General features: G+C 37.1%; 2 protein-coding genes across 2 annotated transcripts; one reads left to right on the top strand and one right to left on the bottom strand.

Annotated features, from left to right (window-relative positions):
- Positions 1 to 1,940: 1,940 nt before the first annotated feature.
- Positions 1,941 to 11,916, bottom strand: CCT5 (Chaperonin containing TCP1 subunit 5). Its single transcript, XM_053765345.1, has 10 exons — positions 11,412 to 11,916; positions 10,062 to 10,296; positions 9,191 to 9,423; positions 8,549 to 8,707; positions 7,856 to 8,002; positions 6,922 to 7,129; positions 6,536 to 6,690; positions 5,138 to 5,292; positions 4,005 to 4,096; positions 1,941 to 3,121 (listed from the first exon to the last, which is right to left on the bottom strand). The coding sequence occupies exons 1-10, from the start codon at positions 11,517 to 11,519 to the stop codon at positions 2,985 to 2,987; spliced, it is 1,629 nt and encodes a 542-aa protein (XP_053621320.1). The 5' UTR covers positions 11,520 to 11,916; the 3' UTR covers positions 1,941 to 2,984.
- A 308-nt stretch (positions 11,917 to 12,224) lies between these two features.
- On the top strand, positions 12,225 to 16,423 carry Nacalpha (Nascent polypeptide associated complex protein alpha subunit). The gene is made up of 6 exons (XM_053765596.2): positions 12,225 to 12,357; positions 13,682 to 13,839; positions 14,204 to 14,325; positions 14,693 to 14,908; positions 15,375 to 15,536; positions 16,292 to 16,423. The coding sequence occupies exons 2-6, from the start codon at positions 13,722 to 13,724 to the stop codon at positions 16,304 to 16,306; spliced, it is 633 nt and encodes a 210-aa protein (XP_053621571.1). The 5' UTR covers positions 12,225 to 12,357; positions 13,682 to 13,721; the 3' UTR covers positions 16,307 to 16,423.
- The last annotated feature ends 1,736 nt before the right edge of the window (positions 16,424 to 18,159 follow it).

Raw genomic sequence — 18,159 nt, 5'->3', positions numbered from 1 at the left:
TGCTGTTGCATAGAGTTCTAATTAGAAGCAGCGGTGCGTTGCTGTTTTATTGATATTAATTGGTGTGACGTTCCACTGGTTTATACGGTATAAACCTGTGGACATGGACGGGTATTAAATTATACCTGTCGTAGCCGTGGACCTATTGGAGCGTACCTTATGGAACGTTTTTGTCGGATATGTTTTATTTTTGATCTGAATAAGTTTTAAATAACAGATTACAGACGCATAACTAAAAATCGACCAAAGGTACGTAGGCACCTTTACCCATGAACATTCACAAGTTATACAAAATACTTGATCGCAAACTTACACAGTGGCTTGCGCGATGCCACCCATAGATAGAAGAAATATATGCCACCACTGATAATATATAATACCATCGGTCTCGTAAATTTAACAAGTAATTAGTTACGATTGTGTGCGTTACTCCAGCTAGAAATTATCTCCCACAGAAATATGAGTAGAACTTATAATTAGTGCCCAATCAGCTATGTACGTGCCCGGCATAAAACATTTGTGCCCGTTGTTTGACCCAGGTTAGTGTCCATGGTAATGAAAGGGAACTTACTGCTGATATTCGCTAGTACCAATGGCACTATGGCATAGATCAAAAGAAAAAACTTTACTACTTGTTATCCAATTATTACACTCAATTTTGTCCAGTTATGTAAACAGAGATCACGTGATGCCATTGCCAACTCGAATGTACCTACAATAGGTACCATAATATTGTCACAAATACTTCAAAAACACATGATGCATCTACTAAGATCAATTATTTTTTTAAAGCGTTCATTTGCAACACAGCATCAGCCGAAAAGTTTAGTGAAATTGAGGAAAAAACAAGAGGACATGCAAGCTGTTGATGGAAACCCTGTCTTTTTGAAAAGGGGTTCACTTGATAGATTGTTATACAACCTTACTATGGTAGCTTCGCTTTCTGGCCTGGTTTTGTGTCTGTGTTTTATTTATGACAAAGGTAATTTCGAAATTGTGCTTGTATACCAAGTCTTGTTAATTTGGATAGTTAAAAAAATATGTACGCAAAATATGAGTGAACTAAATGAAAGACTATCAAATTATAATTCAGCAGCTCAATATAGTAATCATACATCATAGTAAGGTCTCTAGTTTCTTTGTACCCATATATTTATAGTTCTGGATAAAAAGCACCTTATTACAACAAAATCCCATTGCAGATATGGGTATGGGTGTGAATAATCCATGTTCCAAAAAGTGTTAACCCCTGCCACTTTTATCGTAGCAAAACCGCCGTCTTGGAACATTGCGAAGCCAAATGTGCCAGACGAGACAGACGGCCTGTGTTCGTGGGAGCCGTGTGAGGAGCCGCCGCAGACTGCCGCGAGTGCTCCGTATACTGAAGATATGACAGAGGAAGATCAATATGAACCATGTTGAAAATTGTATTTTCTATTACGAAATAAATTTAAACGATCTCGTACAGTATACTTCCTCATCTTAGCGAACAAGAATAGGTATCTTTTCTGTTTGGTTGTGGTGTTATGTTGTCATTTAAGGCAGCTCCACACTATGGCCGAATTTAGCCGACGCGAATGCCTGAACATTGCGTGGTTAGTATGAGTGCTTTTATTTAACGCAATGAAAAACCAGCAATGCATATCGAAACCGCCAAAGTTTGGCAATCTGTTCGACATTGTGGATCTGGCATGGAATTAGTAGGTATGTACAACTACCTACTAATTCCATGTCACGTATAACGATACGCACATATACGTATATTTGTTTTCTTTATATTAGTGTATGGTGGTGTTTGCTCATAACGACTTTTCTATCCTATTATATATGTCCAGCAGTATCCACTGCTGGACATAGGTCTCTCTCCCATAGATCAATAGCAGCTCGCAGCTTGTAGGAAGCTTATGACCAGGTACAGTTATAATAATAATACATGAAAATGAGTTAGCAGTTTAATTTATTTATTAGTGCAATAAGGCATACATCCAGTACTCGCGTACACAAACAAATGCTGTGACATAACTTAATAATAAAATTGAGACACCATGCATAATACTATCAATTAACGACTTCTAAGATCCGTGCACACTGAATGCATATGCACACGATTCCATAAAATCTTGCTGCATATAGATTCGGTGTGCACAGATCTTTATACATAAATCCATATATCATTTGCATTAGTTTGAAATATCCCTTTGTTTGGAGCATTGATATACAAAAATATAAATGTTTATAATGACATTTGATACATAAGTTACTCCGATACCCGCGGAAAATAAAATGCAATAAAATAAACAGAATTTATGCTCTCACATATGAAAACCAATATTAAAATTCAATTTTAATTTAAAGTGTATGGGCTAAAGTCTAGCTTTAAACTAGTGTTATCAAACTATAGTTACATTAGTGGGTTTGTATGTGGATTTACAAGATAATGTTATGCCACTGCTTAGACTCAGTTTTAATCTTAGTAACAGACACTCCAACTTGGTTGAATGCAACTAAATAACAGAAAAGGAAAGCTTTAAGGTTTTTGGATGAAAACAAATATGCATTTTATTATTATGTTGGTATGCATTTGGAGGTATTCATTGGGGCAAAGCAGAGGCCATTTAAAACTTTTTATTCTTGTAGCTGCATCTGCAGAGATCTATCACACAGTGTACTGTACCTATAATGGATAGTCCTTCACAGCTGTCGATTACTATTTATTTTGTAAAACTGTCCCCATTTCTGTCAGTAAGTCAGATTCAACCGAGTCGGATTATTTGTTATGAAGAGCCCAGCTCCATTGCTCCGCCATCATCCATTACATTGACATCCATCGACAAACATAGAAATTGTATGGAGTTTCAATATACATTACGTGATATATAAAACAACGACTACGAATGAGGGCAGAGCAATCAGGCCGTGACCTAACCCGACACAGTTCACAAATGCAACTCCGCACACAACACAGCACTATATCACTATCACAATCACTGTATCGCGTCAGCGGGCGAGCGCACGTCGTCGATCTTGAGTATCATCTTGACGAGTTGCGTGGCGAGAGCGATCTGTTGCTTCTTGGAGTGCAGTGATTCTATCACATTCAGGACTTTCATGTCGTTCGAACCTGCAAGTTTGGAATAGTTATTGTATGAAGAATATGTGCTTAAATTAAAAGTACTATAAATAAAATGGTAAAATACCGTGGATTAATTGATTTACGACGATCAGTTTTTTAAAAGAAATTACTTTAAGCGATTTGGCTTTTTCTATTTGATCCTAAAGTTTGACTGGCAGAGAATTTCTTAAGTCCACCTCTTGTTAACTTTTATGTTGTTATAAGTTTAAATAAATAAAATAAAAATAAGGCCAATAATTGGACTTACTTATATTTTCTAACTCTTAATTATTTTGGTGTGCAATACAATAAACAGTTCATTCACTAGTGGGGGACAAGTGACCCACCTTAGCATAGCACCACTCTATCTGTGGATATCAGAGGGGCCAGTAAGAAACATGAGAAGCTGATAGGCAACAATAGCATTCCCAACGAGGTTTGATATCTGGCAGGCGGCTTGTTGTGAAATCACAGCCAAATCTTCAAAATTATCTAGTTTAACCCCTAGTTTAACTAGCTTTTGCCCACAACTTCGTATGTGAGTAAAAATCCGCTGCCAAATTTCAGCTTCCCGCCCAGCAGTTTCAGGTGTATGTTGTTTGTCAGTCAGTCAGTCACGTAACGTAAGAGTTTTATATACATAGATTTTATACGCCAACCCCAGAAGGCCTACCACGAAACATGCAAAGATATAGCACGTTACTAACGCCCACATGCTGTCTCGTTTTCCCATATCGTGTACGCATTGTGTGTAAAAAAAGAACTTGGACGCAATGACGTGTTACGTTTCATGGTAGCTCCCCAGACTTCCAGCCCCAAACCGAATTGGAAACATGCGGTGACAAGAAAGTCCATTTAACTATTTATAATTTAAACTTCATCAAACATTTACCTTTGCCCATGCAGTCGATGCCCAAGTTGGGATTGTTCTCGGCCACCTGCCGCGCCTTCACTTCAGACAGCGAGTCGATCGGGGACAGACCACTGAAATAATACAAAATCTTCACTAATAACTAAATAAAATGGACTATACTATACTTTTACTTTAAAATATCTCATATCATGTCCATGCTGTAACGGTAAAAAGGGCGCGAAAAGATTTATTTAGGGCCGGCAACGCGCGTGTCACAGAACACCCCTGGTGTTGCAGGCGTCTATAGGCTGCGGTGACCACTTACCATCAGGTGTGCCGCATGCCTTTTTGCTTGCTAAGTAGTATAAAAAAAAAGAAATCCGTTGCAGAGTGCACCATCACTATATACATATCAAAATAATGCATAGCTTGATAAAAGTAAATGTTTACATATAAAATTTCATCATCCGTTGAAAATATCGAATCAAGATTGAATTGCAATATTGCACATAATTTCCCCATGAGGCTGGCATAGTCGCACCAAGCAACTGAAGCCTCGACAAAAAATAGATTAAAAAAAAGGATTGCACATATATTGTTAGTGGTTATCTAAGAAATTTTTATAAGTGCCTATTTTTTCTTACTAAATACTTTAAATAGATACATATTGTGTACCATTGTGTTTAGCTATTAATTTAATAAATTAATAAAATATTGCAAATTAAATAAAATCATGTAATGTCCTCCGGTGTAATGCCACTTTTACATTGCCCACTACCCTATTGGGCAGGGAAGTGAGCACCCAGTGGGCAGCACGAGTATGTAATTAGGTCACTCGCGCTGTCACTGCTCGTGTCACTGCCGCTGCCGGCGCACACGGGAGTGGAGTAATGAAAAAACAATTACATTTTTAGAACTTTATGATATTGATCAGTTAATATGGGATGATTAATACTGAGCAGTCATAATGCTGTCGAACCAGCAATCTCGACAAGATCGACATCAGTCATTTTTGCGAGTTGATAAATAAAGAAGAGAGAGACAGAATAAGAATATGAAGGCTGAGTGTAAATGCTCACTCGCGTCGTTATTGCCGCAGAAGTATTTAGGGAAATGAAGCGGCAGTGTAAGAGTATAAGTCCGAGGCCGCAGTACAGAGGCCGCACACTGACCTGTTCTCGGAGAGAGCGAGCGGGACAGACTCGAGCGCATCAGCGAAGGCCCTGAAGCTGTACTGGTCCAGCGAGGACAGCTTGTCCGCAGCTCGAGCTACGGCCAGGGAGCACGCCACCTCTGCTGCGCCGCCGCCGTACACCACGCGGGAGTCCTGGAATACATGAAACGGGGATGATAAAACGAGAGAGAGTAAAAAACACGCGACAAATAATAACAATAACTTTACTTTATTCACCAAAAAAAAGTAGAATAGCTTACAGAATCATTTTAGAAGGATGATTTACAGTTTATAAGTTAGTTTATATGTTATAAATAGTAAATCTATTTATATATTTTATGTTTATAAATAAATCATTCATTCATTCTGTCTGTCTATAGACTGTGGATTCTGTACTAAGTGATGCTTGTATCACAGCGTCCAGAACGTTTTACAATTTACATTAATGAAGATATATCAGTTTTATTTATTTATAAGTGCAACATCGTACAGATCAATATGGATGAAATTTGTTGTCCACCATTGTAGGAATAATAATAAAATTATTTAAGACAAAGCCATTAAAACATTAGTCAAAAATTAATCCACTGTTGATTAATGTCGAAAGTTTTATATGAACTCGTGTAAGTACGTGAAATTGCACGAGCGAAAATAAACTAAACCAATGACTGAAATTGATCAATTAAAGAAATATGGAATTAATTACAAAAAATCCATCTGCATTTCGACCAAAGAGATTTTCATATTTTTTTTCTATCTTTTTAATTTTTAACGAGTTTTTGAAAGTATAACATTATATCTTTTCGAAATTCTTAAAACCTTTGATTCAACAGACATAGTCTTTAGAAAAAAATAACATGTCACAGTCGCCATCTTGATTTTTTCAAATACATTTCATACAATGTCAAATTACATAAAATGTCTGTTCGCGCATAACTACTGCACAGATTTTCAACCAATAGATAGTGTGGTTTCTGAGGAAGGTTTAGGTGTATGATTTTGTGTAGGTTTAGGTGACGACCGCCGTGGCCTCATGGTCATCACGCCGGACTGCTACACTGGAGGTCCCGGGTTCGATCCCCGGTCAGGTCAACATGGAAAATAATCTTTTTCAGATTGACCTGGGTCTTGGATGTTTATCTATATATGTATATGTTATAGAATATACTATCGTTGGTTTAGTATCCCATAACACAAGTTTCGAACTTACTTTGGGGCTAAATCAATCTGTGTGATTTGTCCCTATTTATTTATATTATTTATTTATTTATTTATTTATTTGTTTTTACCCGAGCGAAGCCGGGACGGGCCGCTAGTAGAAAATAAATTTTAGTTGTTGGTATTTGTCTAAATCCCTCTACTACAAAAAACTTTTGTTTTTTTTTCAAGCACTGACCTGCACCAAACTGCGCACAATACACAAGGCATCGTGCACACTGCGTTTGGCCTCATCAACTATCATCCTGTTGCCTCCGCGCATGAGTAGTGTGACCGCTCTCGAGTTGGAGCACTGCTCAATCACCAGCATCTCCTCCTTGGATGTTCCGAATGCTGTGGACAAAGGACAATATTATATTTGTGTAATATATAATTTTTAAAAAGTTGCATTTTTGTATATGAAAAATGTGCAAAATATTTTGTATTATATATACAAGGCCCCACCTTATCCAGCTATGAAGTCCATCTTGGGTTCACCTATCTAATAAACCACAGCAAACTCAAACACAATCAGATGAATCATTACAGGAAGGACCAGATGAGAGAGAAACACAAATTACTCACTGAGTTCCCTGACCAATCCGCACTGGCCCAACTTATCCGGAGTCAGCTCCTCGAATCTTGGAACAATTCTGCCTCCGGTAGCGATGGCTATGAGCTCCATCTCGGGTCCTCCCACCCAGCGGACAGCTGGAAGGTTCTCAGCTAGGAGGAGGTGGTTTGCCTCATCGTCGAAGCCCCATTGGCAAATGGCTAGCGTTGCACCCGCATCCTATGAAAATATTTTATAAATCTTTATTGAACTAGGACAAAATATGGCATAGAATTATGACTGAGGCGTCTAAGGGTTGTATAGCACCGTTCAGTAAACCGTTGAGGAGTTCCGTTGTTGGCAGATCCTGGGTGCACCATTAGATCAAGCTTATTATAATTCATTGTCATAATACCTAAGCCACGTGGGAAAATTTCAACTCTGGAGAACTCTGAAGAAGTGGGTGAAATTGAACTTGCAGGAGTTACGACAAGTTACTTTTTGTTTTGATGATAATTCGAAGGCCCTTATATTAATAGAAACTCCAGTGATAAAAATACTGTGGTAATGACAATGCTTTCAAAGATATGACAAAAGTTTTTGAATTCGTCCAAACGCTCCATACTAAATGACACGAAGAAGTGACGTCACTACGTTCTAATATGTTCGCAACAAAAGTTAAGTTTGACAGCTACATTAAATATAACCTTTATGGTATTAATTTCTTAATAAAAGTTTATACAAAATCTTAGTTCTTAATGATGGTAAAATTTTTTATAATTTCATATTTTTTTAAAATTGACTTTCCAACCAACTTTAAATCTACATTCATAATATCATAATGATCCTATATATATCTATTTTATCTAGATCATACATGTTTTTTACAATTCTCTGACCTTGTCAACAACCATGTTGACAAACATCGGGTGATACTAAATAAATAATAATAAACATATGTCGTACCTTGACTTTCCTCACCATCCCCAGAAACTGTTCGTGTTCGTAGTGTCGCAGCGCGCGGTACTCGTCCGCGGAGCCCACCTGCAGCTTGTGCTTCGTCTTCGGCTTCGGCGGCTCGAACGGACACGTCAGGATCGCCAGCTTCACGTCCTGACGCACGAGGTGGATACGTTTCAATCGATTCATTTCACGCGAGTTTTGAACACCGCCGCGGGCACTCTCATTAATGCTTATTAAATTGTACCATACACAGTAATCAATGTAATTATCCTATTTTATAAATAAGTAAAGTACTGGTACGATGTTAATTATATAAATGTTTCATTGAAAAAAAAAAAAAAAGATTCATTTTAAAAAAAATGTCGGACACTAATGAAACGCTACACGCCGCGATCAAACGCTTGTGAAATTCACACAATGTTTTTTTCATTTGACACCATAGAACTGTCCCAGACTGAGTTTAGACCACAGGTGTAGGTGTTAACACACTAGCGCCATCTAGTATCATTAGCTTGCACAGACTACAAGAGGAAAATAAATATCGATAATCTATATTACCAATTAGTTAATTATTTAATTCTATATTAGAAGGGAAGGGAAAAGTTGTTAATCACAAAAAATATAATTATGCTGTAAAAGTAACTATTCTACACTGACGTAGTCGCGGGTAAACAGCTAGTATATAATAATACATACCTTGAGAACTTTAGGCATCTGCGGATGGCTCATAGTCTTATCGATGACCACTCCACGCACCAGCATGGAATCCTCCATACGGCCCCCAACCTTGCCCTCCACTTTGATCAGCTCGAAGTTCACATCGCGCTTCTCCAAGTCTGCTACGGAGAGCACAGCCTGGTAACAAATATTCAATGATGATGCTGTCAAAGCATGAACTTACATAGTGGTTGGTTGTGACATTTAGTCTATGGTTACAACTGGGCTTAGTCCTGGTATTAAAGATAGTCCGTGTTTTGGAATAAGACAGATAAAGTCTTAGGAAAACAGATGAGATATATCCCTAATATATCAAATTTGTGAGGATGTGTGTATGTATGTTTATTACTCTTTCATGCAAAATCTACTGGACCGATTGTTGTAACATATGGTACATGAGTAAAATATAACTTGGAATTAAGGTAACCTTAAGTTACTTTTTATGCCGAAATTCCCATGGGAGCGAAGCTCTGGAGCACAGCTAGTATTTACATAAATTCCTCATAGCCCAGAATATATGATATACGAAAGACTATAAGAAAGGCTGCTACCACTGGAAAACGCCCTCAAACAAAACGCAAAATCCAATCCACTCAGCTTTTAAAAAATAAAGTTACTCACATCCACAGCAATCTCGGCCATCAAGCGGTGACACTTAACCACGACTTTACTGCCAAGAGTGGTCATTGCCACCTTGATGAGGTTCTCCCTGGTATCTTTATTCACGGGGAAGGCCTCGCTGATGCTGTCGAGATGCTCCAGCGCGCAGGCGGCGGCCAGCTCGAAGCCGTCCGCGATGCGGATGGGGTGAATGCCCTTGTCCAGTAAGCTAGTGGCCTGCTCCAGTAGAGCACCTGGACATTATATGTATTAATGCAGGCTTATTGGAAAACACTAAATGAGATTTATAGATTTCAATTGTTAATTGTTTAGTGCATAGCATATTTTTTAAAAATTTCTCTTCTGTCAAAGTGGTGAATTTTTTGGTTTAAATAGATCCATCTGCGGCTGTAAAAAGCTGTCCATTGTTTGATAAATAATTGACGATACCCAATCGGATTATGGTCAAGCCTGTCGCAAAGGTGCGAAATCATTCACTTCTGATTCATGCAAAACTTCTTTATAGACACCTCAGTAAAAAAAAAAAAATATTATAATCACTGCTTCATAGCAATATCGGGGCTCAAAGTTATGGTCATCACTGGTGTCCTCTTTTATTATTTACTAGATGTTGCTTACGGGCTTCGCTCCCTTAGGAATTTTTAATGGCGAATTAGAGAGAGTGAGATGTTAAAGAATTTTTGAAATCAGTTTGGTAGTTCGGAAATTACCCACCTCTTTATAATATTGGTATAGATTTAGATAAATTTGTTATTAACTTTTATTTTACTTTGCCCAGGAGTGGGACACACAATACAGGCTATAAAAATAAAGTTTGTTCTTAGAAACAGTCATGCATGTGGGTTTAATCAGAATCCTGAGCTACACTAACCAGCCAAAACCACAACCCCAGTGGTTCCATCTCCAATCTCATCATCCTGACTCTGCGCCAGCTGCACCATCAGTTTTCCGATCTGGTGATCAACATCCATCAGCTTGAGGATGGTGGCGCCGTCGTTGGTGACAGTGACGTCCCCATCTGGAGATACCATCATCTTATCGAGCCCGCGAGGGCCCAGCGACGTGCGGAGGATGCCCGCAATCTGACGCGCCGCTTGGATGTGCGACTGAAATTATTCAAAAATAAGCTTGTAAAATATAATTTTTGACAAAGTTTGTCATCTTGTTGCATTCCAAGTGTGAAAAATCACACTGTGCAAGTATTTTCAACACAAAGCCAATCCTATTTTACTTGTTTTGATTACAGACAAACACTATAAAAGCTTGAACTTAATTGTAGTTATGTTCTTAAGTATTGTTATTTATAAGAAAAGTGTTTGAAAGAAAGAACAATTATTTGCTACAACACCATTAATAGTATAAAACAGCACTGTACAAATAGGAATGGTTAATGGTTGAAACAAAATTGTCTCATTCAACACTGAGTGATGCCATAAATAGAACAAAAAACTTTATATTACATTCAACTCATTTATTGCTTTTTACATTGTACAGAAACTTATACACAAACTTGTGTGATAGTGATAGTAAATTATTTGTAGTCATTCAAATAAACAAATGCAGATATACAAATATAAAGAAATAAATAATACAGTTTCTGTCTTCCACATGTCTTATGATATGAACAGCTTGGACAGCTGAATGGCAACAACAGCATTCCTAAAGAGAGTTACATGAAACATTAACTAACCTATTTTAAATTCACAACTGAAAATTCCATGTTATAATATTATCTATTATATATCTGGCATTTTTGCATCTTTAGGTGTGTATTTTCAATAGGTAGATTTTAATGGCAATTTTTTTATATACACGACCATCACACAACTAAAACCTCATCAAAATCAGGTAAGGGACTTAAAAATGGACTACGGTTGAAGTACTGTCATGTGACTCACATAAAACAACTGTTTCTTCTGTAACAAGTATCTTAATGATTTCGATAAAAATCACAAAAATTATGACATGAACATCAGAAATGGTGTGGAAATATTCAGTTTACATACATTTTATAACAAAAATGTAATGATAACAATGATTTATTACAAAATATGTACTTTCTTCAATGTTTATGTTAGGTTATACTGGACTCATATTCGGAAATAATTTACGTGTAACTAATCAAATAAAATGTGTTAAAGTATATAATGACTTGTGAAATATTTTTGATTAATGTTGGAATTAATAAGAAATCAAAGAAAATAATAGGTTCAGAACTTACCTTCAAGGCATCAATACCGGTTAGCCTTTTCTGACTCTCCTGATCCCTCAGGATAATAAATGGACGCCCATATTCATCAAAGGCTACTGTTCCTGGGAACATAGCCATTTTCACAAAATTATCACTTCACCAAATCAAGATTAAAATGGATTTGGTTCTTTCTTCAAACACCAAAATCCGAGAAAGAAAAACAAAATTGTTCTGTCCTGTTTGACAGCAGGAAGGACTAATGAAGTTTTATTTCACAGAGACATTGACGTATGTTTATATTGTATTGACATATATTTATATTCCTTTGCTTGCTTGTTCGGTCCATTGGTTCGGTCATAAAAAAACTGACGGATTTCCTCGCATAGTAAAACCATGGAAAGTACCCTATATAATTCTTATATCTGCGTGGGATTAGTAGGTACTCCAACTTACTAAATTCGTGTATATCTGTTTAGGCTAATAGACATGCATTTCTCAAGACGAAAACTTTTTTATTATTGATAATCTGTGATGTGATGTCACATGTTGCCATTGCCAATATATTATTTTCCCTAATAACGAAGAAATAAATGCAAAATTCAGTGAGTAGAAAAATAAAATAGAAATGCCTCCTGCAAAAGCCTAATTTCTTTAGTAACATCAATATAATTTTACTTTATACAAAACATGCACGATGAATTCAAGAGATGGCAATGAGTTGTAAACATTGTAAAATCTGGCAACGAACGAATCGAGGCCTTCTCGACGCACTCACAAAATAGCTTACTATTAACAATAATAAGGTTAAATACAATTACCAGATTCATTTGTAATAAGTAAAGTAACCTGCCTCCTCGGCCTGCCCTAGCTTCAGGGTGAATTTATATCATCACTTGGCAACACTGAGCAGTTCTTTCCTTTTGTCAAAAATAGCGAATTCCTTGTGATTCTTTTGATAATTTTTCTGTAAAACAAGGTAATTAATCTGAAAATAATGAGCGGATCATGTTCTATTACTGGTTTTACATTAAATTGTGATACGTAAATTTGTATCCTGGTTTTGTAGAAAGTGTTATTTTAAAAAAATTGTAAACAGTGCCTGTGAAACCCGCGCCCGATTTTGGCGAATAAATAATTTTACTTCTTTTATAGTAATGTCTAATTATTTTCTAATTCATCCATTATATTTTTATTTTCTGTGTAGTAAGTGGGTTTGTATCAGTTCGTAATGTATTTATTTATCTGTTTTGAAATTTTTAGTGCGCTCTTTTCTCCGGCATGTTTATCAATCACCAATAAAAAAAATACAAATGCACTTGCATTATTGATCAGTTTTCCTGAAAATGTCCAAGCTATAGATACATGCGCGATTATTGCAATAGGTATGCGATGCGCATTGGGTTGGGAGGTGTCCATTCCTGGAGATCATATTTCACCAGCCTTGCCTCCGGCTAATGATAACGTCGTGATGAAATATGAATTCTGCAATCTAATCGATGATTTATCAAATGATTAGGTGACAAATCACTGAATGTCATTTCTATAACTCCAATACATCTTGTTTCATTCCATATGGCTAGGATTTTTAGCCCTATGGAAAAATATTCATATTGATATGTGCTTATTATAGGCTATATTGACTATAACTTTAGAATTTTCATATCTTTCCTACTAATATCGCGAAAATTTGTGAGGATGTATATCTATATATGTTTGTTACTCTTTCACGCAAAATCTACTGGACATACAATACATAACTTGGAAAAACACATAAGGTACTTTTTATCCCGAAATTCACATGGTAGCAAAGCCCCGGGGCGCACCTAGTTGTAGATAAGTTCCAATGGTTTGTAATATTAATAAATATGTGCAGTAATAAAATTTTAGCTTTGCAGAGGAAGTATTTAAAAACATGTTCTTACATATCTAAAAACAAGTTCCCCTATTGTGTCTGTCTGTGATTAAAGCGAAAGCTACCTACCAGACAGATTCTTGTTAGGTTTTTACCAATAAATAATGTTATTCCTGAGAAAGGTTTAGGTGTATTATGGTTATACTCAAGTGAAACTGTGACAAGCCACTAGTCTATACTATTATTATAAAGAGGCAATCATTTATAAGTTTGTATGTTTGAGGCGGGTAACCTCGGAAACTATCAAACCAATTTAAAAAATTTTTTCACCATTACAAAGGTACATTATCCCAGATCACTATAGGCTATATTTTATCTCAAAATTTCCAAAGGAACGAAGCCTTGCGCAACATCTAGTATACTGATAAAATATTTTTTTGTTATTCAGGTATCCTCATCTTTCCAAAATAACTAACACAAGCAACAAGATGCCAGAACTCACAGAGTTGGACAAGGCCACAGCTTCCATGACAGAGAAACGCAAGGAGGAGACCGCATCCTCGGACAGTGACTCCGATGACACCATCCCAGAATTGGAAGATGCGGGTAATTCTACCAACTTATCACTACATACTATAAAACAAAGTCACTCTCTGAATCTGTTTATTTATTTTTAAGAGTTTTGATCTTTCAAACTACAGAACAGATTTTGATTTACTCCCAAACTTTATTAATAGATTCTAAGTTATTTTTAGAGAAAAAATCCTGTGTATATCCTAGCATACATTGCGGGCTTTTCATTGCTGTAAAGAAAACATCTTATACATGTGATGTTCATTCATTAATTCATGTCGGCATCTGTCTGTGTTCGGCGATAGTGAGTAGCCATCATCACGTGTGTACACGCACAGTTTTTTTAGAATTCATGTCTGTGTATGCACTAGCCTTATTGTGTTATAACCATTTGCAGGTGGTCCAGGAACCGGCGGAATCTCAAACCCGATCGCGGGCATCGACATAGTCTCCAAAGCGAAACAGTCTCGCGGTGAGAAGAAAGCGCGTAAAATCATGAGCAAACTCGGTCTCAAACCAGTAAGTGTTTTAGCATGTTTGGCCATAAAAAGTAGGTGGGGGACCTTGGTCTCCGACGCTCTATGGTGGTGGAAGTAGTCAGTTTACAACTGTCCAGACATGCTCTCCCTAGACGTTGTAGACCGCTACAACACATTAGAGAGAGCATGTCTAAACTGACCAACTTTGAGAACTGCTGCTCTATCAGTTCACCAAACTTAGTACTGGGTAAAATAAACCAAAACAATTAGTTCAGAAATTAAGTCACATTTATCTTGCAATTTTACCTTCACAGGCTTTTTCTTGACAAATTTTAAATCTCAGAATTGAAGTTAAATTAAGAAGAAATACCGAAACTCATTTAAATAGTATGTTAAACCAATTTCAGGTGCAAGGTGTAAACAGGGTGACCATCAGAAAATCAAAGAACATTCTATTTGTGATCAATTCTCCTGATGTATACAAGAATCCACACTCAGACACATACATAGTGTTCGGGGAGGCCAAGATCGAGGATCTGTCACAGCAGGCCACCATGGCGGCCGCTGAGAGGTTCAAGGCTCCGGAGTCTGCTGCGGCCAACGAGGCCAGTGCCAATCAAACGGTAAATATGTTATTTCAATTGATTTCTTATAAAAGATGTTACTGTCATACAAGCTATACATTTTTAGTATCTGATTTGATTAGTTGGAAAGTAGGCAATTGTAATTGTTTGATTTTTACACTGAACCCATGTTTTGTAGTATGCAAGACGAGGTGGGTGTTTGGACCACAGGACTATTCTCAACTGAAACTAAAAAAATCTGTAAAAAACCGATAGTTTAGACGGGCATAGTCATATCAAGCAACTGAAGTCTCGAGAAAAAATAGATTTTAAAAAAATGATAATATTTTTTAACACTACTAAGCAGGCATCCTAAGCAGGTCGTTTAGATGATGCGTAGTCACCGCAGTCTATGATCGCTACAACGTCAGGGGGTCAGGGGTGTCACACGCGTGTTACTTTGTGAACTAAAATCGTTTATTAAAATAGAAACTATATTGAGTACATATTATTGCCATTGTTGCAGACCGTGGCGCCCATAGCGGAGGAGGAAGACGAAGAAGGCGTGGACGAGGCGGGCGTGGACGAGAAGGACGTGGAGATCGTGATGTCGCAGGCCAACGTCAGCCGCGCCCGCGCCGTGCGCGCGCTGCGCAACAACCACTCCGACATCGTCAACGCTATCATGGTGAGGGGCGGTGGTGGCAGACAACAGATGGATTTGTGCCGGACTGTTTGTCCAGAAACTGGGAAAATATTTAATGTAAACTTGTCTCTGGTGGGTAGCCGTGGCCCGGCAGACGATGATAAGGCTATGGAGATCCCAATTTGTCCGCAAGTATACTAATTGGGGACTGATTGTGCAATGTGCCACTAACATGCATTGAATGTGAAAAATGTAAAATGAGTCTTCAATTTGAATTATTTTTAAAACATTAATGTTCTTTTTTAATGTGTAGCAATTTAAGGTCCGATGCAACCCCACTAAAATTATACGTGCGATAGTTTGGATGTGAGTGCATTTGAGGATAATTGTTAGTCCATTACACCAAAGCTGAATGGATCTTGATGAATTTGGTACATGTAGAATCATTTAAAAATTCCCACATAAGTTAACCTCGGGGCGCAGATACTAAATATAAACACAATAGAACGATGTTTATCTAATATCTAATAAAAAAGAAAGCTAGCAAATAGCACCTTATATTACTGTGGGCGAAGTGTGAGCTTGCAATTCACGTTTTACAGTCGAGTCGATTCGCTGTGAGACATAGCAAACCAATCAACACGTCATTGTGACGCGACTACAACCACACCGCAATGTGATTAGTTGCTACGCAAATGCAAACACACGGCCCTCTCTTAACTTTATTATTAAGTTTTGGTACAATAAAGAATGTTGTATTGTAATGTCATTCTAATGTTATTTATCTCGATTTTCAGGAGCTGACGATGTAAGCAGTCACAAGTTTAGCTGTAAGTTCGTGTTAATGAGTCTAAAGTCGACATCTCCAGAAGCCTGGTGTACGGAGTGTATATAGAATTATTTACTTCAATACATTACATTAATTGTCATGTTGGTTTTATTTGCTGGCCCACGTAACCTCATTTTATTTCTTTAACTAATGGCTGCACTTTGGTAAACCGTCCGTTGGTTATCGAGTGTAGCGCGCGTGGATTTAATAAGTACTTCGTACAACTGGTTCGATTACTACAAAATACCTTATTACTACAAATAAAAATAAACCCAAATTTCAAGGTAATAAACACTATTTTAGAATAATAATAGAGACGAAATATTATTGTAAGAGACACTGTCTTGGTGTAAATATGTCCCTTGTTGTATTGTGACCACAAATTTTGATATATATATTGAATGGAATCTAGATTTTTTTTTTCATATTGCCATGTATAGATAGATGACTTTTTAACGATTAACTTTGAGCCCACGTGTGTGATTCAGAGCCATAGTGTTGTATATATCAGTAAAATATCCTGTACTATAATGTCTGGGGGCACCTATCAGCTGCTTCTGACACGACACAGACCGTAGGATGTCGGTCGAGGAAAAGGGTGCAATCCATGGAATCATGACAAGCGATTTCCCGTCACGATTTTGATTCCTGTTAACGTGCTAACGTGGCCTTTGGGTATTTTGGCCCGAGGTATCTGTTTATCCCGAAAGGGATGAAGACATGATACTATGTATGTGAGTAAGTTTAGTTACTTTTAAAAAGTACCTCTTTCTATTTAAGTACGACAGGTGCCGTAATTTTGTGAGTCGTTAGAACCCGCGTATATTACATTTTACTATAACAAATCCACACAAAACTATACGGCTTTTTTATGGAACTTTGGGCAATATGGGCGTGTAGTAATTTATATAAGAATGATCTGTATAAAAGTTAAGATGGAGAGATAATAAAATCCTGACATACTAATACTTGTTTTATTCACTGCATAAAGTTCACAATTAGAATGTTCACAACAATTATACTTAAATGTACAATATGAATTTTGCGCGCCGCTCACTCGATTTTTGTATCGAATAATATATTCGGTACACAAATCAAGCGAGCGACGATACGTACAATGGGAGGCTTTCGACTGACTATTCTTTTCCTCGCGAGTTATGGCGAGTGCGTCTAATGAAATTTGATTCTTACAACCGAAATTATGCGACTATATTGCAAGACTAAAACACCAACTTACAAAAGTACACCTCATTGCCCACTGACTAGTGTTTTTTTAGTTATAGACACAGTGAGCTTTCCAGTTGCACGGAGTATTTACTAATGACATAGACTTCATGCCATGTGGTGATAAGTTTACTGGCGACGATAGTTTTTATTTACATTTAAAAAAAAATCGATTATTACGATTGAATCAAATCTTGCTACAACACTATTCTTACTGTCATTTTTTGACGACAACGAAAAAAAGCGCGGGAATTTGGAAGCGACGGCGGTCTTTTTTTCTGGGAAAATTTAAATTTGTGCAAAATCTGTATATATTTGTAAATCTTGTTGTAAATACCTTTCCTTTTGTATATAATTTCGTTATTTATATATTTTCTATAGTCTGTTTTGTATAAAGTGTTGCTGAGGTCGGGGTAAGTTTTTACCTTTCCAGCGATGGGCGGCAAGAAGAGGAAAAAGAAGGAGCAAGAATATGAAACCAATTCGGTAATCCAGAGCTCTGATAGTGACTCAGATTACTCTGACGCGTCAGAGTCGCCACTGGACAAATACAAACCATATAGGGTCGCCGATTATAGTCGTAGATATCCTGAAGATAGTCCAGGGCATGAG

This window comes from Plodia interpunctella, chromosome 27 (genome assembly GCF_027563975.2).
Source record: "Plodia interpunctella isolate USDA-ARS_2022_Savannah chromosome 27, ilPloInte3.2, whole genome shotgun sequence".
Taxonomy (NCBI): domain Eukaryota; kingdom Metazoa; phylum Arthropoda; class Insecta; order Lepidoptera; family Pyralidae; genus Plodia; species Plodia interpunctella.
Note: the sequence above shows the minus strand (reverse complement) of the source record. Positions and strands in the feature narration are given on the sequence as shown.

What these genes read in the sequence shown, in the direction of transcription:
- CCT5 (XM_053765345.1), bottom strand. Translation starts at nt 11,519, where the DNA reads ATGGCTATGTTCCCAGGAACAGTAGCCTTTGATGAATATGGGCGTCCA. An exon ending in AGATGCCTAAAGTTCTCAAG is followed by an intron (nt 8,003 to 8,548) that starts GTATGTATTATT and finishes CTCGTGCGTCAG; the next exon opens with GACGTGAAGCTGGCGATCCT. An exon ending in GGATGGTGAGGAAAGTCAAG is followed by an intron (nt 7,130 to 7,855) that starts GTACGACATATG and finishes ATATTTTCATAG; the next exon opens with GATGCGGGTGCAACGCTAGC.
- Nacalpha (XM_053765596.2), top strand. Translation starts at nt 13,722, where the DNA reads ATGCCAGAACTCACAGAGTTGGACAAGGCCACAGCTTCCATGACAGAG. An exon ending in CCCAGAATTGGAAGATGCGG is followed by an intron (nt 13,840 to 14,203) that starts GTAATTCTACCA and finishes AACCATTTGCAG; the next exon opens with GTGGTCCAGGAACCGGCGGA. An exon ending in AGGCCAGTGCCAATCAAACG is followed by an intron (nt 14,909 to 15,374) that starts GTAAATATGTTA and finishes CCATTGTTGCAG; the next exon opens with ACCGTGGCGCCCATAGCGGA.